We start from the raw sequence: 15,159 nt of genomic DNA on the forward strand, positions 1-15,159 counted from the left end.
AAAAAATTAAGATTAATTTCAAATAAGAGGTGCTTTTTTTTTATTACTCTATCCCATGCTGACCTGGAATTGACTATGTAGTCAGGCTGGCTTTGAACTCACAGTGATCCTCCTACCCTGGCCTCCTGAGTGCTGTAATTAAAGGCATATACCACCATGCCCAGCAAGAGGTAACATTTTTTTTTAAAGATAATAGTTTACATTTTAATTCTTTAGGTTAGAGTTAAAAGTTAATAGCTTTTATTCCTTTTTTGATGCATAATTATATTGTATATTATCAGTATAGATATGATAGATATAGATAAGCTATGCTGTTCATTATTATTTAATCATAATTGAAATATAAATGAAAAAGTAAATCAAATGGAAACATGAAGATTTGTGCATTCAGAAGTACCAATTATTTTCTAGTCAGTTAGGTAAAGGAATGGACAATGTTGAGGTTAGAATGTAAAATGTCGCTCATAGGTTTATGTGTTTGAACACTTGATTTCCAATTGATTGCACTGTTTGGGAATATTGTAGCACATTTAAGAAGTGGAGAAAGAGTCACTGAAGTATGGGCTTGAAGTTTTGTAATCCTATCCCATTCGCTGTTTGTTCTTTGCTTCTAGACTCTAGCTGCAGTGTGAGTAGCTAGACTGCCTTGCCTTTCTTGCCATAGTGTACTGTGACCATTTGAATGGAAAGCTGTAATCAAACCTTTTCTTCCTTACAAGTTACTTCTGGAGCTGGTGAGATAGCCTAGCAGTTAAGGTGCTTGCCCGTGAAACCTAAGGACCATGTTCAACTCTCCAGATCCATGTAAGCCAGACGCACAAAGGTGAGGCAAGTGCAAGGTTGCACATGCCTACTAGGTCCACAAGCATCTGGAGTTCGATTGCAGTGGCTGAGGTCCTGGTGTGCCAATTCTGTCTCTTGCTCTCTGTAAAATAAGAAAAGAAATTTTTAAAAAAGTTAGTTCTAAACTGGTATTTGTTTAAAGTAATGAGAAACTAACTGAATTAAACAGCCATATTGGAATATATATGTTCATATAAATTCATATTAATATTCTTCAATTAGTTTTCTATTGAGAATAGCCAAAGCAGGGCTGGGGCAATGGTTCAGTAGGAATAGTGCTTGAGGTGGGACACCCAGCACCTATGTAATTTCTGGGCAGGTGTGGTGGCCAGCCTGCAATCCTGATACTCAAACTGCAAAGATAGGGGATTTTTGAGGCAAGCTGACTAGGTAAATTAGCTGAATACCTGAGCTCTGGGTTCAAGTGAGAGAATCTACCTCAGTAAAAGCAAAGTAGAAAGCAATTCTTGAAGGCACTCACCATCAACCTCTTCACAAAAATGTGCATGCCCACCTTCAAACATGTGTGTCCCCAAATGTAAATGCACATTTACTACACATAAATATGTACACAAAAATTTAAGTAGTCAAAGCAAATGAAACATTGATAATTCGTAATTTGCAGTCTGGCTTTTCATTTATCCTACATAATGGTGTTTTTTAAAAGATATTACTTTGTGTGTGTGTGTGTGTGTGTGTGTGTGTGTGTGTGTGCGCGCGCATGTGTGTGTGTGTGTGTACGCGTGCATGCACAAGTGTGGGCATGCCAGGGACTCTTGATGCTGCAAATGAATACCAGATGATTATACCATATGACTTTTTTTTGCATGTGACTTTATGTGAATGTTGAGGAATAGAACCCAGGCCACTGGCTTTGCAAGAAAACACATTTAACTTGAGCCATCTCCCCAGCCCCTTTGTTGGGTTTTAGTAAATCCAGCGATAACATTTTGAAATGAAATTATTTCTGAAAAATACCTTCATGTTGTATGGCCAAAGTGTTTTATTAATCTTATATATAGAAAAGACTACAACTTCAGAATACAATAATGTACATATAGTCTTAAGTACTTTAGACATGTAATTCACTTGGTTTTCACATTTATGCTGTGAGTTAGGTACAAATCTTTCCCCCTTCTCCATAGGAAAACTCAGGCATAAAGAATTAAGGAAATTGCACAGAATTAGTGCTACTAAATGGCATAGACAAGACTTGAAAATTTGAAGTCAACCTAATTTTTAAAATTAATTTTTATTAGCATACAAAGAATTTGAGTTTATTATGGTGTTTTCCAACAATTTGTTTTGTTTCCTTTCCTGCCTGTCTTTCTTCACGCTGCTCTCTTGTGTCCTCCCCTCAAACTAACCTCCTTTCTACTTTCCCACTACATGTTTCCTTTAGTCATTTCCTCCCTTCTCATTATCTCTTGTTTCCTCTGTGGTTCCCTGTCTCAAATCATATCCCATACTCTTGTCACACTTTCCCTTATTTACTTGCATATAAGCATTAAACACTGGGATTCACATATGAGTAAGAACATATGGGTTTTGTCTTTCTGAGCTTGGGTTGCTTTTCTCAGTATAATTCTTTCTAGTTTCATTCATTTTCCTGCACATGTCATAACTTTATTTCCATTATAGCAAAATAAAACATCATTGTATGCACCACATTTCCATTGTCAGTCACTAATCGATAGGCATTTAGGTTGAATTCCAATTTGTAGCTGTGGAGATTAGAGAAGCAATAAACACAGCATGAAATTGGTAGGGCATAGAGTTCTTTGGGTATATGAACTGAAATGGTATAGTTGGGTCATATAGTAGTACAATTTTAGCTTTTGAGAAATGTCCACACTGATTTCCATAGTGACAGCACCAGTTTGAGCTCAACAACTATGAATCAGACTCTTCCTTTCCCCCAGCCTTGCCAGCCTTTATCTTCATTAGTTTTGTTCTTTCTTTTTAAATATATTTTATCTATTTATTTATGGGAGGGGGAGAGAGAGTGAAAGAACAAGAGATTGGGCACGCCAGCGTCTCAAGCCGTTGCAAATGAACTCCAGATACATGTATTTCTGTGTGCATCTGGCTTTATGTGGGTGTTGGGGAATCAAACCTGGCTTTTTTGGCTTAGATGACAAGCACCTTAGCCACTAAGCTGTCTCTCCAGACCCTCATTAGTTTTCTTGATGATTGCCACTCTGACTAGTATGAAATTTCAAAGTGATTTAATTTGATATCACTAAAAAATAAGGCTGTTGTATATATTTTAAAAATCAGTTTCCCATTTGTATTTCTTCTTTTGAGAATTGTTCATTTCTTTACCTGTTTATTTATTTATTTAATATTTTTATTTATTTATTTGAGAGAGAGAGAAAAATACATGAATGGGCATCTTGTACATCTGGCTTATGTGGGCCCTGGGGAATTGAACCTGGGTCCTTTGGCTTTGTAGGCAAGCACCTTAAAGTACAAAGCCATCTCTCCAGCCAAACCTCATATATTGATTGGCAGTTTTGGCTTTTGTTATTGATGTTGTTTAGATTTGTAGTTTGTAGTTTTGTTTATAAATAACACTCCTAGTGAAAAACTTTACTGAGTACCTACTATCTATACATAGTTTCCCCAGCATGAGTACTCAACAGCAATGACATTTTGGTGAAGATTTACTAACTATATATCCTACTGAGCAAAAAGAAATATCAATAGATTATGGATAGATAGAGGTTTGTAAGTATTTTTTTAATGACTATATTTTATTTATTGACTTGCATAAAAATTCAAGTAAATGTGACCTTAAAATTGTAGACATTTTGGGTGTGGAAACTTTTTACATGTGAATCTTACTATTCCACTAGATGGCACTAGGTTACCTTTGGATTGGGCACACTGCTAGTGTGATGAGGAATTTTACAGATTTGCCAATAGAGAAAAAGCCAAGTCAGTTTTCATCTCATGGCAGAAATGTAACTAGAATCCAAATTTTTGATTCCTGCTTCAGTATTTTTATGTACAACGTATATAATATGGAATGACTTTTGTACTGAAATTAATGCAAGATGCAGATAAGCATGTATGTATGCATGTATTAAAAGTTCTCTGGGGATGGAGAGATGGATTAGCCGTTAAGCCCTTGCTGGTTAGAGGCTCTATTCCCCAGGTCCCATGTTAGTCAGATACACAAGGGGGCGCACGAGTTCATTTGCAGTGGCTGGAGGCCCTGGAGCTCCCATTCTCTCCCTTCCTCCCTCTCCCTCTCTCTCCCTCTCTCTTTCTCTCTCTTCTTCTGTCTGTTGCTGTCAAATCAAACAACAACAATAACATTGTCTGCTCTAACAATGCTTGAACAGCTGAAGGAGCTCAGTCTCCAGTGAACATTTTATTCAGTCCAAGCTTCCAAGCTAGCTTAGCATATTTAGCTTTTTTCTTTCAAGATATTTTTCTTTGTGACAGGAAAGTTTTATTAGACTTTTGGTTATTTTCTGTGGGAAGAACTCTTTGAAACAGATACTTATAACAAGCATGTCCAAATATTAATTTCATCATAGGTTGGGGTCTTTTGAGCAATAAATACATTTGGACTAAGTTCTTTTTTGGGGGTGGGGTGGATCTAGAAATTATGCTCTAAAAGAGCTTTTTAAAGCATTTATTTGTGCAGTGAACTCAATATGTTAGTTACCCTTTACATATATTTAAGTCCATTGAAACAGGCTCTTACATACTTTGTGACTGTCGTATATTTTGTTTTAGATAGAGAGGTGGGTGAAATGTTTGGTGTTTTGGAGGAGAAAGAATTATTTTACTAGAGGAGGCAAGATATTCGTAGTATACCACAGGTTACATAGTATTACATAGAATTTATGTAGTAAAGCTACATATCTGATTTAGTTCTCATCCTTCAATTGATAATGAATAATTGTTAAGATTAAAAGAGGAAAAATGTGAACTAACTCTTGACTTCCTTTCTATCTGCATGCCTTTGTTGAGCCAAACCTATTTACTAGATCAAATTTCTATTTAACTAGTTGTATGTTAATATATTATTTCTCTGTCATTATATAGCATAAAAGTATGATCTCTCTGTAGAGGACAGATTTGATTGTGACAGATTTATAGGATTTTTAGTGTAGGTTTTATCATAAATAACTTTTAGGAAATAGTGGTTAAAATTACTTCAGTGCCTATCATGTGAAAGTCCTGCTCTAAATGTTTCAAATATTGTTTTTAATTATTCTAAAACTGTGAAGTCGTATTAGCTCTTAAAATAAAGCAAATAAAGTCCAGAAAAATTATATAATCTCCATGTATTCACAAAGTTAGTTTTGAAATAAGCCTGTGTTTCCGAAACCCCGAACTGTAGCCTGTTAGTTTTTCATTGTGCCTTAGGCCTGGGTTTATAACTGCCAAGTGTGGGATCAGATGACACTCAGCCCTTCTCCAACTCTGATACTTGTGAGGTAAGTGCTCCCTCTCATTGATCTATCTCCCTGGACTCCTACTTTTGTCATTGTCAGATTATCTTTCCATCTGAAATTTTCTGTCTTAGTCTTCTGTGTCTGATGTATTTAACATTAATTTCTAAAATATTTTTATTTATTTTCAAGGGCAGGGAGAGAGAGTGGACATGCAAATGAGCACATGGTCATAGCAGGGACTCTTTCTGTTGCAGATGAACTACAGCTGCATGCATTACTTTGTGCATCTGACTTTCTGTGGATTCTGGGGAATTGAACCCAGGCTAGTAGGCTTTGTAGGCAAGTCCTTTTAACTACTGATCCATATCTCCAGCCTGAAAACAACTTTTATTTTTGATATATGATATGTATACTGTAAAAAATTATTGAAGACTTTCACAAATAGTTTTATGTGGATTATTATGTAGCAATGCTAACAGTATCAGAACCCCCACCCAAAAAAAAACATACTTTTTCTTTGCTCATTAGAATTTTTCTACAGGTATGCAGGCCATAGAAGAATGCCAGGTGCTCTCCTCTATTGTCCCTCCATCTTGATTATGGGTTTTTTTTTTAATTTTTTTTATTAGTTTTCTATTCAGCAAATACAGGCAGTTTGGTACCTTGATTAGGCTCATCCGTGACCTACTCCCTCCTCAGTGGCCCCTCCTTGTTGAGGTATATGGGTCATGCATTGTGGAGTTAGCCCACAGTTATTGGTACGATAAATGTCTCTGCATATCATGACCCAACTTGTGGCTCTGACATACTTTTCGCCCCCTCTTCTGCAAAATTTCCCTGAGCGATGTTGGGTTCATTTTTGGTCTGCTTCAGTGATGGGGTGTTGGGGGCCTCTGAGGCTCTGGCTCTCTGATTTGTTAGGAGTTGATTTTTCTCTGTGTTGGTCTCCTTCCCCCTTGTGCTGGTATCTGGTTCATCAATAAAACAACGCCTTTGCTTGTTTTGCCAATTTTCCTTAGTTTCAGTTGGGGCCTTTTTGAGGTATGATGGGGTGGGTCTCCCCTTAGAATCTGCATCTGTCCGAAAAAGAGAAGCAGAATCTCCAACGGAGAGTAAGTTAGCGACAGGACAAATGAGATAACCCTTACTTTTTTTAATACAGAGTTTAATAGGTTTAGGCCCTCTTGTACCCCATGCTTGATGGTAGCTTGATATTGGCGAGTGGGCTTATGTTTGGATATGGTTTTGACTTGTTTCCCAGCTCCAGCTATGGGTCCCGCACCACTGAGGGGATCAGTTAGCCAAATCAAGAGCAATTGGTTCCCCACCATGGCTGTGTGCCACTATTGCACTTGTGTGGGCATCACACCAGGTTATTTGTTGCTAAGTAGGTTAGACCATGAGTTGCTTGGACAGATATTGGTCATATCCTCCAGTCACCCATGTAGCACCTTGTGGCTCTAGACACACTGACTGTCTGGGGACTGACTCTCTCCTGGCCTCCAGCCATGCCATTCCATTTTACATGTCAGCTGCATATGGAGTCTTCAGCAATAGGGTCTTACCACTGATCTTTGGTGGGTCATCAAGTACTCTGACAGAAATCTGTCATTCTTTTAGGAAACCTTGTAGGTTTCTCTGATCAAAAGCTCATTGTGGATGATAGCCCCATGCTGGTACTGGGAGTTACAGGTCAGTTCCCACTAAGAAAATGAGGAAAAAGATAACTAATATACAAGAGTTAGGGAGGAGAGAGAGAGAGGTGGGGGGGAGGGAGATGATGATTTTGAAATAGAATCTCTTGCTGGCCCCCCAGTCCCAGTGCTTCTTCTGTCATTTCCCTTACAGTACTGTGTTTATAGGCATGAGTGTCCATATCCAGCTTTATGCATGGGTACTTGGGATTGCACTCAGACCCTCTCTGCTTTGGTGAGCCATATCCCCAGCCCTGTTTATTTTTTAACATTATTTTTCAATCCATGAACAAAAGAAGCTTATTCCTGTTTAGTTTTGAGTCTTCTTCAACTCATTTTCCCATGTTTGTAGTCTTCCTTATAGAAATCATTCATTGAATTTATCAGTTATATTCCTAAGTGGTTTTGTATGCTTTTGTGATTAAGTTTGATTTCTTTTAAAATATTTTATATTTTTATATTTTAATTACCCTTTTTAAATTATATGTTAGTTTTCTCATACCTGGAAACTTGGTTTTTACACTTTTGGCAGTAGGTTTGACTATGTTCCATTGGATAGGCCTGGAAACTATATACTTTGAATGTACTTGTTTTTCATGTTTAGCATTATTGAACTGTTTTAATATGAGTTATTTTAGGATAACCTCATCACACATTGCTCTCATTGTAATGATCTAGTCTTTGAGTATAGTTTGATTTCAATCTTTCCTTCTATTTACTGTTGTTTATTAAATAAATCTTCATTTGCATTTTGATTTTTTGAGACATAATCTTACTCCAGATCAGGCTGACCTGGAACTCACTTTATAGGCCAGGTAACCTTAAATTCACAGGAATTTTACCTCAGCCTTCCGAGTGTTGGGATTGTATGCATAAGCCATCATACCTGAATCTTTATAATGTTTTTAAGTTATTTATTTGGTTCTGCCATGGTATTATTATGGTCATTTTTGTAAATCTTTGAATATAATTCCTTTCACTTGATTATATTTTCTTCTGAAAATAATTTTGTTGTATTGTTTGTTATTCTGATGCAAATGACCTTCAAACATAGAGGCTTAGGACAACAGTCCTTTTTTTTTCATATTTTCTGAGTGTGAAATGTGGATGGCATCTCTGAGTGACAGCTAAGTTGGTCAGTGTGCTAGAATTACTGAGGGAAGAAATCAGAGGTGGATGAGTATGGAGCGATACTGAGAATTAAGTCACAGAAATGTAAAGGTGGTTTAAAAACATTCTCCTTATTATCAGAAATCTAAATGCAGTTAAAGATGAATTTTCTTCTCCTACTGTATCATGGCTTTCACCCTGCTGAAGCTGTCTTTGTCTTTTTTTTTTTTTTAATTTAATTTATTAGTTTTCTTTTCAGTAAATACAGGCAGTTTGGTACCATTATTTAGGCTCATCTGTGATCTACCCCCTCCCATTAGACCCTCCTTATTATTGAAAATGGGCCGTGCATTGTGGAGTTAGCCCCCAGTTATTAGTATGATAAATGTCTCTGAAAATCATGACCCAACATGTAACTCTGACATTCTTTCCGCCCCCTCTTCCGCAAGATTTCCCTGAGCCATGTTGGGTTCATTTTTGGTCTGCTTCAGTGCTGAGGTGTTGGGGGCCTCTGAGGCTCTGGCTCTCTGATTTGGTAGGAGTTGATTTTTCTCTGAATTGATCTCCTTCCCCTTTGTGCTGGTATCCAGTTCACAGGAAAACATCACCCTTGCTTATTTCGCCAGTTGTCCTTAGTTTCAGTTGGGCCCCTTCTGAGGTATGTTGGGGCAGCTCTCTTCTTAGGATCTGCATCTATCTGGAAAAGAGAAGCAGATTCTCCAACGGAGAGTGAGTTAGCACCCAGAAAATTGAGATAACACTTACTTTTTTGATAGACAGTTTGATAGGTGTAGGCCCTCTTATACCCCGTGATTGATGGTAGCTTGATATTGTAGAGTGGGCTTGTGTTTGGGTATGGTTCTGACTTGTTTCCCAGCTCCAGCTAAGGGTCTAGTACCACTGAGTGGATCAGTTAGCCAAATCAAGAGCAATTGATTCCTCACCATGGCTGTGTACCACTATTGCACTTGTGTGGGTATCACATCCTGTTAATTGTTGCTACTTAGGTTAAACAATGTGTTGCTTGGACAGATCTTGGTCATTTCCCCCAGTCGCCTATGTAGCACCTTCTGGCACTAGACACGCTGACTGTCTGGGGACTGACTCTCTCCTGGCTTCCAGCCATGTCATTCCATTTTACGTGTCAGCTGCGTATGGAGTCTTCAGCAATAGGGTCTTACCACTGGCCTTTGGTGGGTCATCAATTACTCTGACAGAAGTCTGTCATTGTTTTGGGAAACCTTGTAGGTTTCTTTGATCAAAAGCTCATTGTGGATTGTAGGCCCAAGCTGGAAGTGGGGGTTACAGGTCAGTGTGCACTAAGAAATTGAGGAAAAAGATAACTAATATACAAGAGTTAGAGAGAAGAGAGATAGAGGGGAGAGGGGGAGAGGGAGGGAGGGAAGATGTAGGAGATTTAGGTCAGTCTTGATCCTACCCTCTCCAGTCTTTGTCTTTGTCTTTAGTGGAAACCTCTTCAGCTCTTTCCTCACTGCCAACACCATGGCCCTTTTTATTCTTTGACTACTGTGCCTCTACTGTGAAATATAGACACTTTAGCAAGGTCAAAAATACCTTTCATCATTTGAAAGATTATGCCCTTTCATTTTCATTATAACATGCCTCTCTTAATAACATGTATTTTTTCTCTCAACTGTCCTTTTGCTGGTCTGCTTTCTCCTTTCAAGTTCTTTTTTCAGTCTTTACCTGCCCTCACTGGGTAAAGTAACATGCTTACTTTTTTCTTGGGTAGCCTGTAAGAAGTTCACACATGTGTTTGCCAAGTGAATTAATAGAAAATTCTACTTCAGATTAGCTCTAATGGTTGTTATGCTGTGTTTTGTTTTGAAATAACTCAGTGCCTAGGGTACACAATCATGCATTTTTTCATCTTTGAAGTGATGTATAATAACTATGCCATTCAAAAGTATATCCTTTATGCCAGACATGGTGTTGAATGTTTCTAACCCCAGTAGCTAGAAAGATAAGGCAAGAGGTTTAAGAGTTCAAGGCAGGGCTGGAGAGATGGCTTAGTGGTTAATCACTTGCTTATGAAGCCTAAGGACCCCTGTTCGAGGCTTGATGCTCCAGGACCCATGTTAGTCAGATGCACAGGGGGACGCACACATCTGGAGTTCGTTTGCAGTGGCTGGAAGCCCTGGCATGCCCATTCTCTCTCTCTCTCTTTCTCTGTGCCTCTTTCTCTGTCTGTTGCTCTCAAATAAATAAATAAAAGTTAAAAAAAAAAGATTAAAAAAAAAGTTCAAGGCAAACCTGACTTATGGTACAACTTTTAGGCCAGTTGACTTACAAAAGGGTCCCTGTTTCCAAATATATGTACAAGCGTATATATATATACATATCTTCAAATGCCAGTTTAAATGATAATGTGATTTTATGAAGAATTAATGATACACTTATGACATTATAACTTTTTCTTCCAGGTGGTTTGGAATCTTTAAAATGTCTTCAACAACTAACTGTGGACCACAATCAATTAATTAGTTCAAAAGGTCTTTGTGATGCACCTACCATTGTATACCTTGATTGTTCTTATAATCATCTTACTGACCTTGAGGGCATAGAAAATTGTGGATTGCTCCAAATATTGAAATTAGAGGGAAATTTTCTAAGTGAGGTAATTATTAATTAATATCTGTGATTAGGATATTTATCTTGATAAAAATACTGACCACACATTTTTAAAGCAAATGTGGATATCTATTTTTAGTCTTTGAACTAATCAGATTTATTTGATTTAAAATTTTATCTATTTCATATTTTTATAAACAATGTACAATATCTAATAAATCTAATTTGACATTGGATTGTCAAACTACAAAATGTAACAGATACACAGTTTTGGTGCTAAGTAGGTACAAAAGCTGGAACAAAATAATCTGTTATGAAATTCTAATTGTATCTTGCTATGAAATTCCCTTTATAAGGAATCTTAAAATGAGGGTTGGAGTGATGGATCAGTTGGTAAAACATGAAGACCCAAGTTAGAATCTCAAATGCCCATATAAATGTCAAAAATACAAGGGAATACTTATCATCACAGCACTCATGAGGCAGAGAAATAGGGCCCTGGGGCAAGCTGTCCAAATTGGTGAGCTCTACTTTTGAGTGAGAGAACCTGTCTACATAAATAAAGTAGGGAGTGTCCAAAGGAGATACCTATTATCAACCTCTGGCCATCATGTACACACAGGAAAGTATGCTCACACACACATATATATACATGCATGCACATCACATGCATATACATGCAAAAATTAAAGCACCAATGTTAACCAATAGAAATTTTATTAATAATTAATTTCTCAGCATTATATTAGTTATTATTTTCTAGTTTAGCAGAAATCAATGTCTAAGTTTTGGTTGATCTTATATTGTTAGATTTGGTAAGAAAATATTTTGTTTGCTATCACCTAATAAACTGTATTAAATACAGCCTCCACCTTTGAAGAATCATGTTCTACTAAGAGAATTACACTTGGATGATAACAGTATTTCAACTGTGGAAGCATTTTCTTCATATTGGTTGCCCTTACTACAAGATCTTACTCTCTCTCAAAACAGGTGAAAATGTCTTTAGATTGAGCAAACATACAGAAAATGGTTACCGAATGTGTGATGTTCAGAAATGCTAGGTATTTTTAGCAAGGCAGCAAAATGCATCAAAATAGTACATAAGTTATAAAGATAGTTTTATGGGATTAAAAACTAAATGAATGATTAACATAACTTAGGGTTTTAGTAAACTTTAAATTCCCCATTTATCCACCTTATTTCATTTGTTCTCAAAGATGCACTTGTAGAAATATCTCTGAGAAGTTTGTTTATATATACAGAGAATTTGTACTTAGAAAAATACAGGAGGTATTTAATATAATTCAGAAGGTTGTCTCACTCACTCAGATGGTTCTGATTAAATCCTGAAAGAATTGTTTTTAATTGGCTCTCAACTTGAACGTTTTTAAATAACTATTAAGATTCATTTAAATGGATCCATCTTAGGTGTCTGGATGAATTTCCTAAAAATATAACACTTGAAAAAAATAACTTATTATCATAGTAGTGTGTACCTGCATCTAAACATCTATTTAAGACCACCAAGTATCTGGATCTTTGAAGAAAATGGTCTGAAGCTAAAAATGAGCATATTATATGTTCTTCCTTCTCTGCCTAATACTTCCTTAAGACTCATGTACTCTGACATGATAAATTTGATCAACAAGGGTATGTGAAGTAGGATAAAGGAACCACCATTAACAAGAAATTGCTTTATGGAGGTATATGTTAGAATGAGACCCTGCCTCGAAAACACCCCCAGAAATACAAAGGACATTCAGGCATGTATGCATGCATGTATGTTTGTGCATGTTACACACATATATGGGAATGTCATTTTGCCCCAAACTTTAAAAACAGTCTTTCCATCTCTGCCCCATCCTTTTTATGTGTATGTATCAGACAATGAAGTGCCTAGCTATCAATGTTTGACATGTGAAATCCGAGTCTATATTTAAAATTCCTCCTAACTTATTTTAATCATAGGTAAATAATGCAAGATGATATACATTTAAAGGTCTTTTCTTGGCTTTGAATTAAGCTCCTTCAGGAAAAATTGTTTATGTCATTTGAATCTCCATAAACACATTAGAAATCATTTCATACCAGTTTGTAGGCAAAAAATACAATCTCAAAATAGAATGCTATGTTCTGGACACAAGTGATAAGTCACTCAGGAATTGACAAAACTTATGTGTTTGGTTAGAAGTACATTTCAAAATCACATTACTATTATTAGAAACTAATTTTAAAATAATAAAATATAACTTGGTATACTTTTAGCCTACTAGAAGATACACTTTATCTATAACCTAAAACTATAGAGTTAATTTTTAAATAATTGATAGAGATAACTTTAATAATTACTCTAAAAGATTGTTTTGTATATTTTTTACTTAGACTTATAACATTTAAAAATGGAGATGAGACTTGCTGTTCTCAGGGAAATAAAAATAAGAGCCATGAGTCCTTAGCCTCAGAGGAATTAGAGAGAAAGTGATATTCTTTTAGGTTTTCTGTCAAAAAAAGGTATCAGACCCAGAAAGACAAATATCACATGTTTTTCCTCATTTATAGACCCTAGATATATTGACATGTAATATAAAATATGCATAAAGCAAATGAGAGTAGAGGCCAAAATGTCTAAGGGATTGAAGGTGAGTTGCTAGAATGGGGAAACGAAAAGGGAAGGGGTATAAGAAAATGCAGTCAAGGTAAATTTCTAATTTTATGAAATTTTCATTATGAATCCAGGTGTTATGCATATTGAATATTGCATATAATTATGCATATAATGAATATATATATATAATGAATATATATATATATATATATATATATATATATATATATATATTCATTTTAAACTTTTTTTTTCAAGGTAGGGTCTCACTCTAACCCATGCTGACCTGGAATTCACTATGGAGTCTCAGGGTGGCCTTGAACTCACCACGATCCTCCTACCTCTGCCTCCTGAGTGCTGGGATTAAAGGCATGCGCCACCACACCGGCTTCAGTTTTAAATTCTTAATACTGATATTGATATTTGAAAGTATTCTTCTTGTGCTTCTAAAACTCTTGCATAAGTCACATCATACTGTTTCTGAGAGGTGAGAGGATGAAATCTGAAGGCACTAGGGAACTATGTATATGGATATAATGGAAAATGAAATAATTCTCTAATACCAATGCACAGTTTCGCACTAACATCATTCCTCTACATATGCATTGACTATTTTCAGGATCATATCTGGTTTGTTAAAACTCAGCAGATCTAGATTTGAATTTTGAATACATGGCTGACCAGTCAGTTGCCAGAGAGTGACTTTCTTTTCCCTAATTGGGCCTCACTGTTTTGTTGTTGTTGTTGTTGTTGGTGGTGGTGGTGGTGGTGGTGGTGGTTTTCTTTTACCATGTATGAAAAGTCTATTATTACCCACCTTATGTGTTTTGCAAAATTCTAATGCTGATCAATATAGAAATGTTTGAGTATGTTTCACTAACCTGAAAAGACTTTTAGAAACATGTTCATAATTATTTGGATATGTAGTTGGGATGTCCTTTTAAGTTGTATGTAGTTTTCCTTTATTTTTTGGTAAGTATTTTCATCACAAGGAAGAAATTATATATGCACATGCTTTCTTACCCAACAAATGAAACACATATAAAGAACGATACTTAGTATACATTGTTTAAAATTCTTGTTTCATCCTGACTTCTGGTTTAAATTTTCATTAGGACATGTGACTGTTTTAAGTTTGACTCAGCGGAGTTCTAACTAGAAGACACTCTGGCTACATAAGCTTTTCTATTTGCAGTGAGACCCTAAGTAGGAGCAGAAAGTGGAAACTTACCCATTGGGTGCTCCTTGGACAAATCATTTACTTTTTGTCGTCTTTGAAATTTATATCTTTTTAATGCCCAGGGCTAATGTGACAAGGTCAAGTGGTATTAGGTTTTCACTAATGTCCTTTGTCTTTCTGGTTTGAATTTTCTTTAAAAAAATATACATAGAGTGTTAGTAAAAAGAAAAAAGTATAGAAGCTTAAAAAAATTCTATGATTATATTTCTACTATTCTAATGAATAGCCATAAAGGTGCATGACTAGCCAGTTTTCTTCATTAAGATTTCAAAAAATATTCTAAAACCTCACAATTTAAAAAAAAAACTTGGTCTTTTGAAAATATATATTTTCAATAATATATCTTTATTATAAACTGACTTTGTAGAAAAAGAAATAATTTCAAAACTTCATTGGTGATTTTCATTTGATCTCTTACAGATGTCACCATATAAGTTATTATTAGATTAGATTTTCAAAAAAAAGACAAATTATGTTTTGAAGGATTAAATATTTTATTAGCTATTAATTTTTAAAAATCCTTTCAGCATAAGAGAAAGACTTAAGACTAATATATATTAAAGTTACAACACAAATTAGTTTTTATTGGTAAGTACTTTTATATTTTTACTTGAAGAACTTAAAGTTCTTTTCTATGCTAATGCTCCAGAACATACT

General features: G+C 35.7%; 1 protein-coding gene across 1 annotated transcript in view; it reads left to right on the forward strand.

The window, feature by feature from the left end:
- Nucleotides 1-15,159, forward strand: part of Lrriq1 (leucine rich repeats and IQ motif containing 1) — a 196,072-nt gene that overhangs the window by 46,577 nt on the left and 134,336 nt on the right. Inside the window, 2 exon segments of the mRNA XM_045152249.1 lie at nt 10,507-10,700; nt 11,520-11,647. Coding sequence (XP_045008184.1) covers nt 10,507-10,700; nt 11,520-11,647 — 322 coding nt within the window.

This window comes from Jaculus jaculus, chromosome 6 (assembly GCF_020740685.1).
Source record: "Jaculus jaculus isolate mJacJac1 chromosome 6, mJacJac1.mat.Y.cur, whole genome shotgun sequence".
Taxonomy (NCBI): domain Eukaryota; kingdom Metazoa; phylum Chordata; class Mammalia; order Rodentia; family Dipodidae; genus Jaculus; species Jaculus jaculus.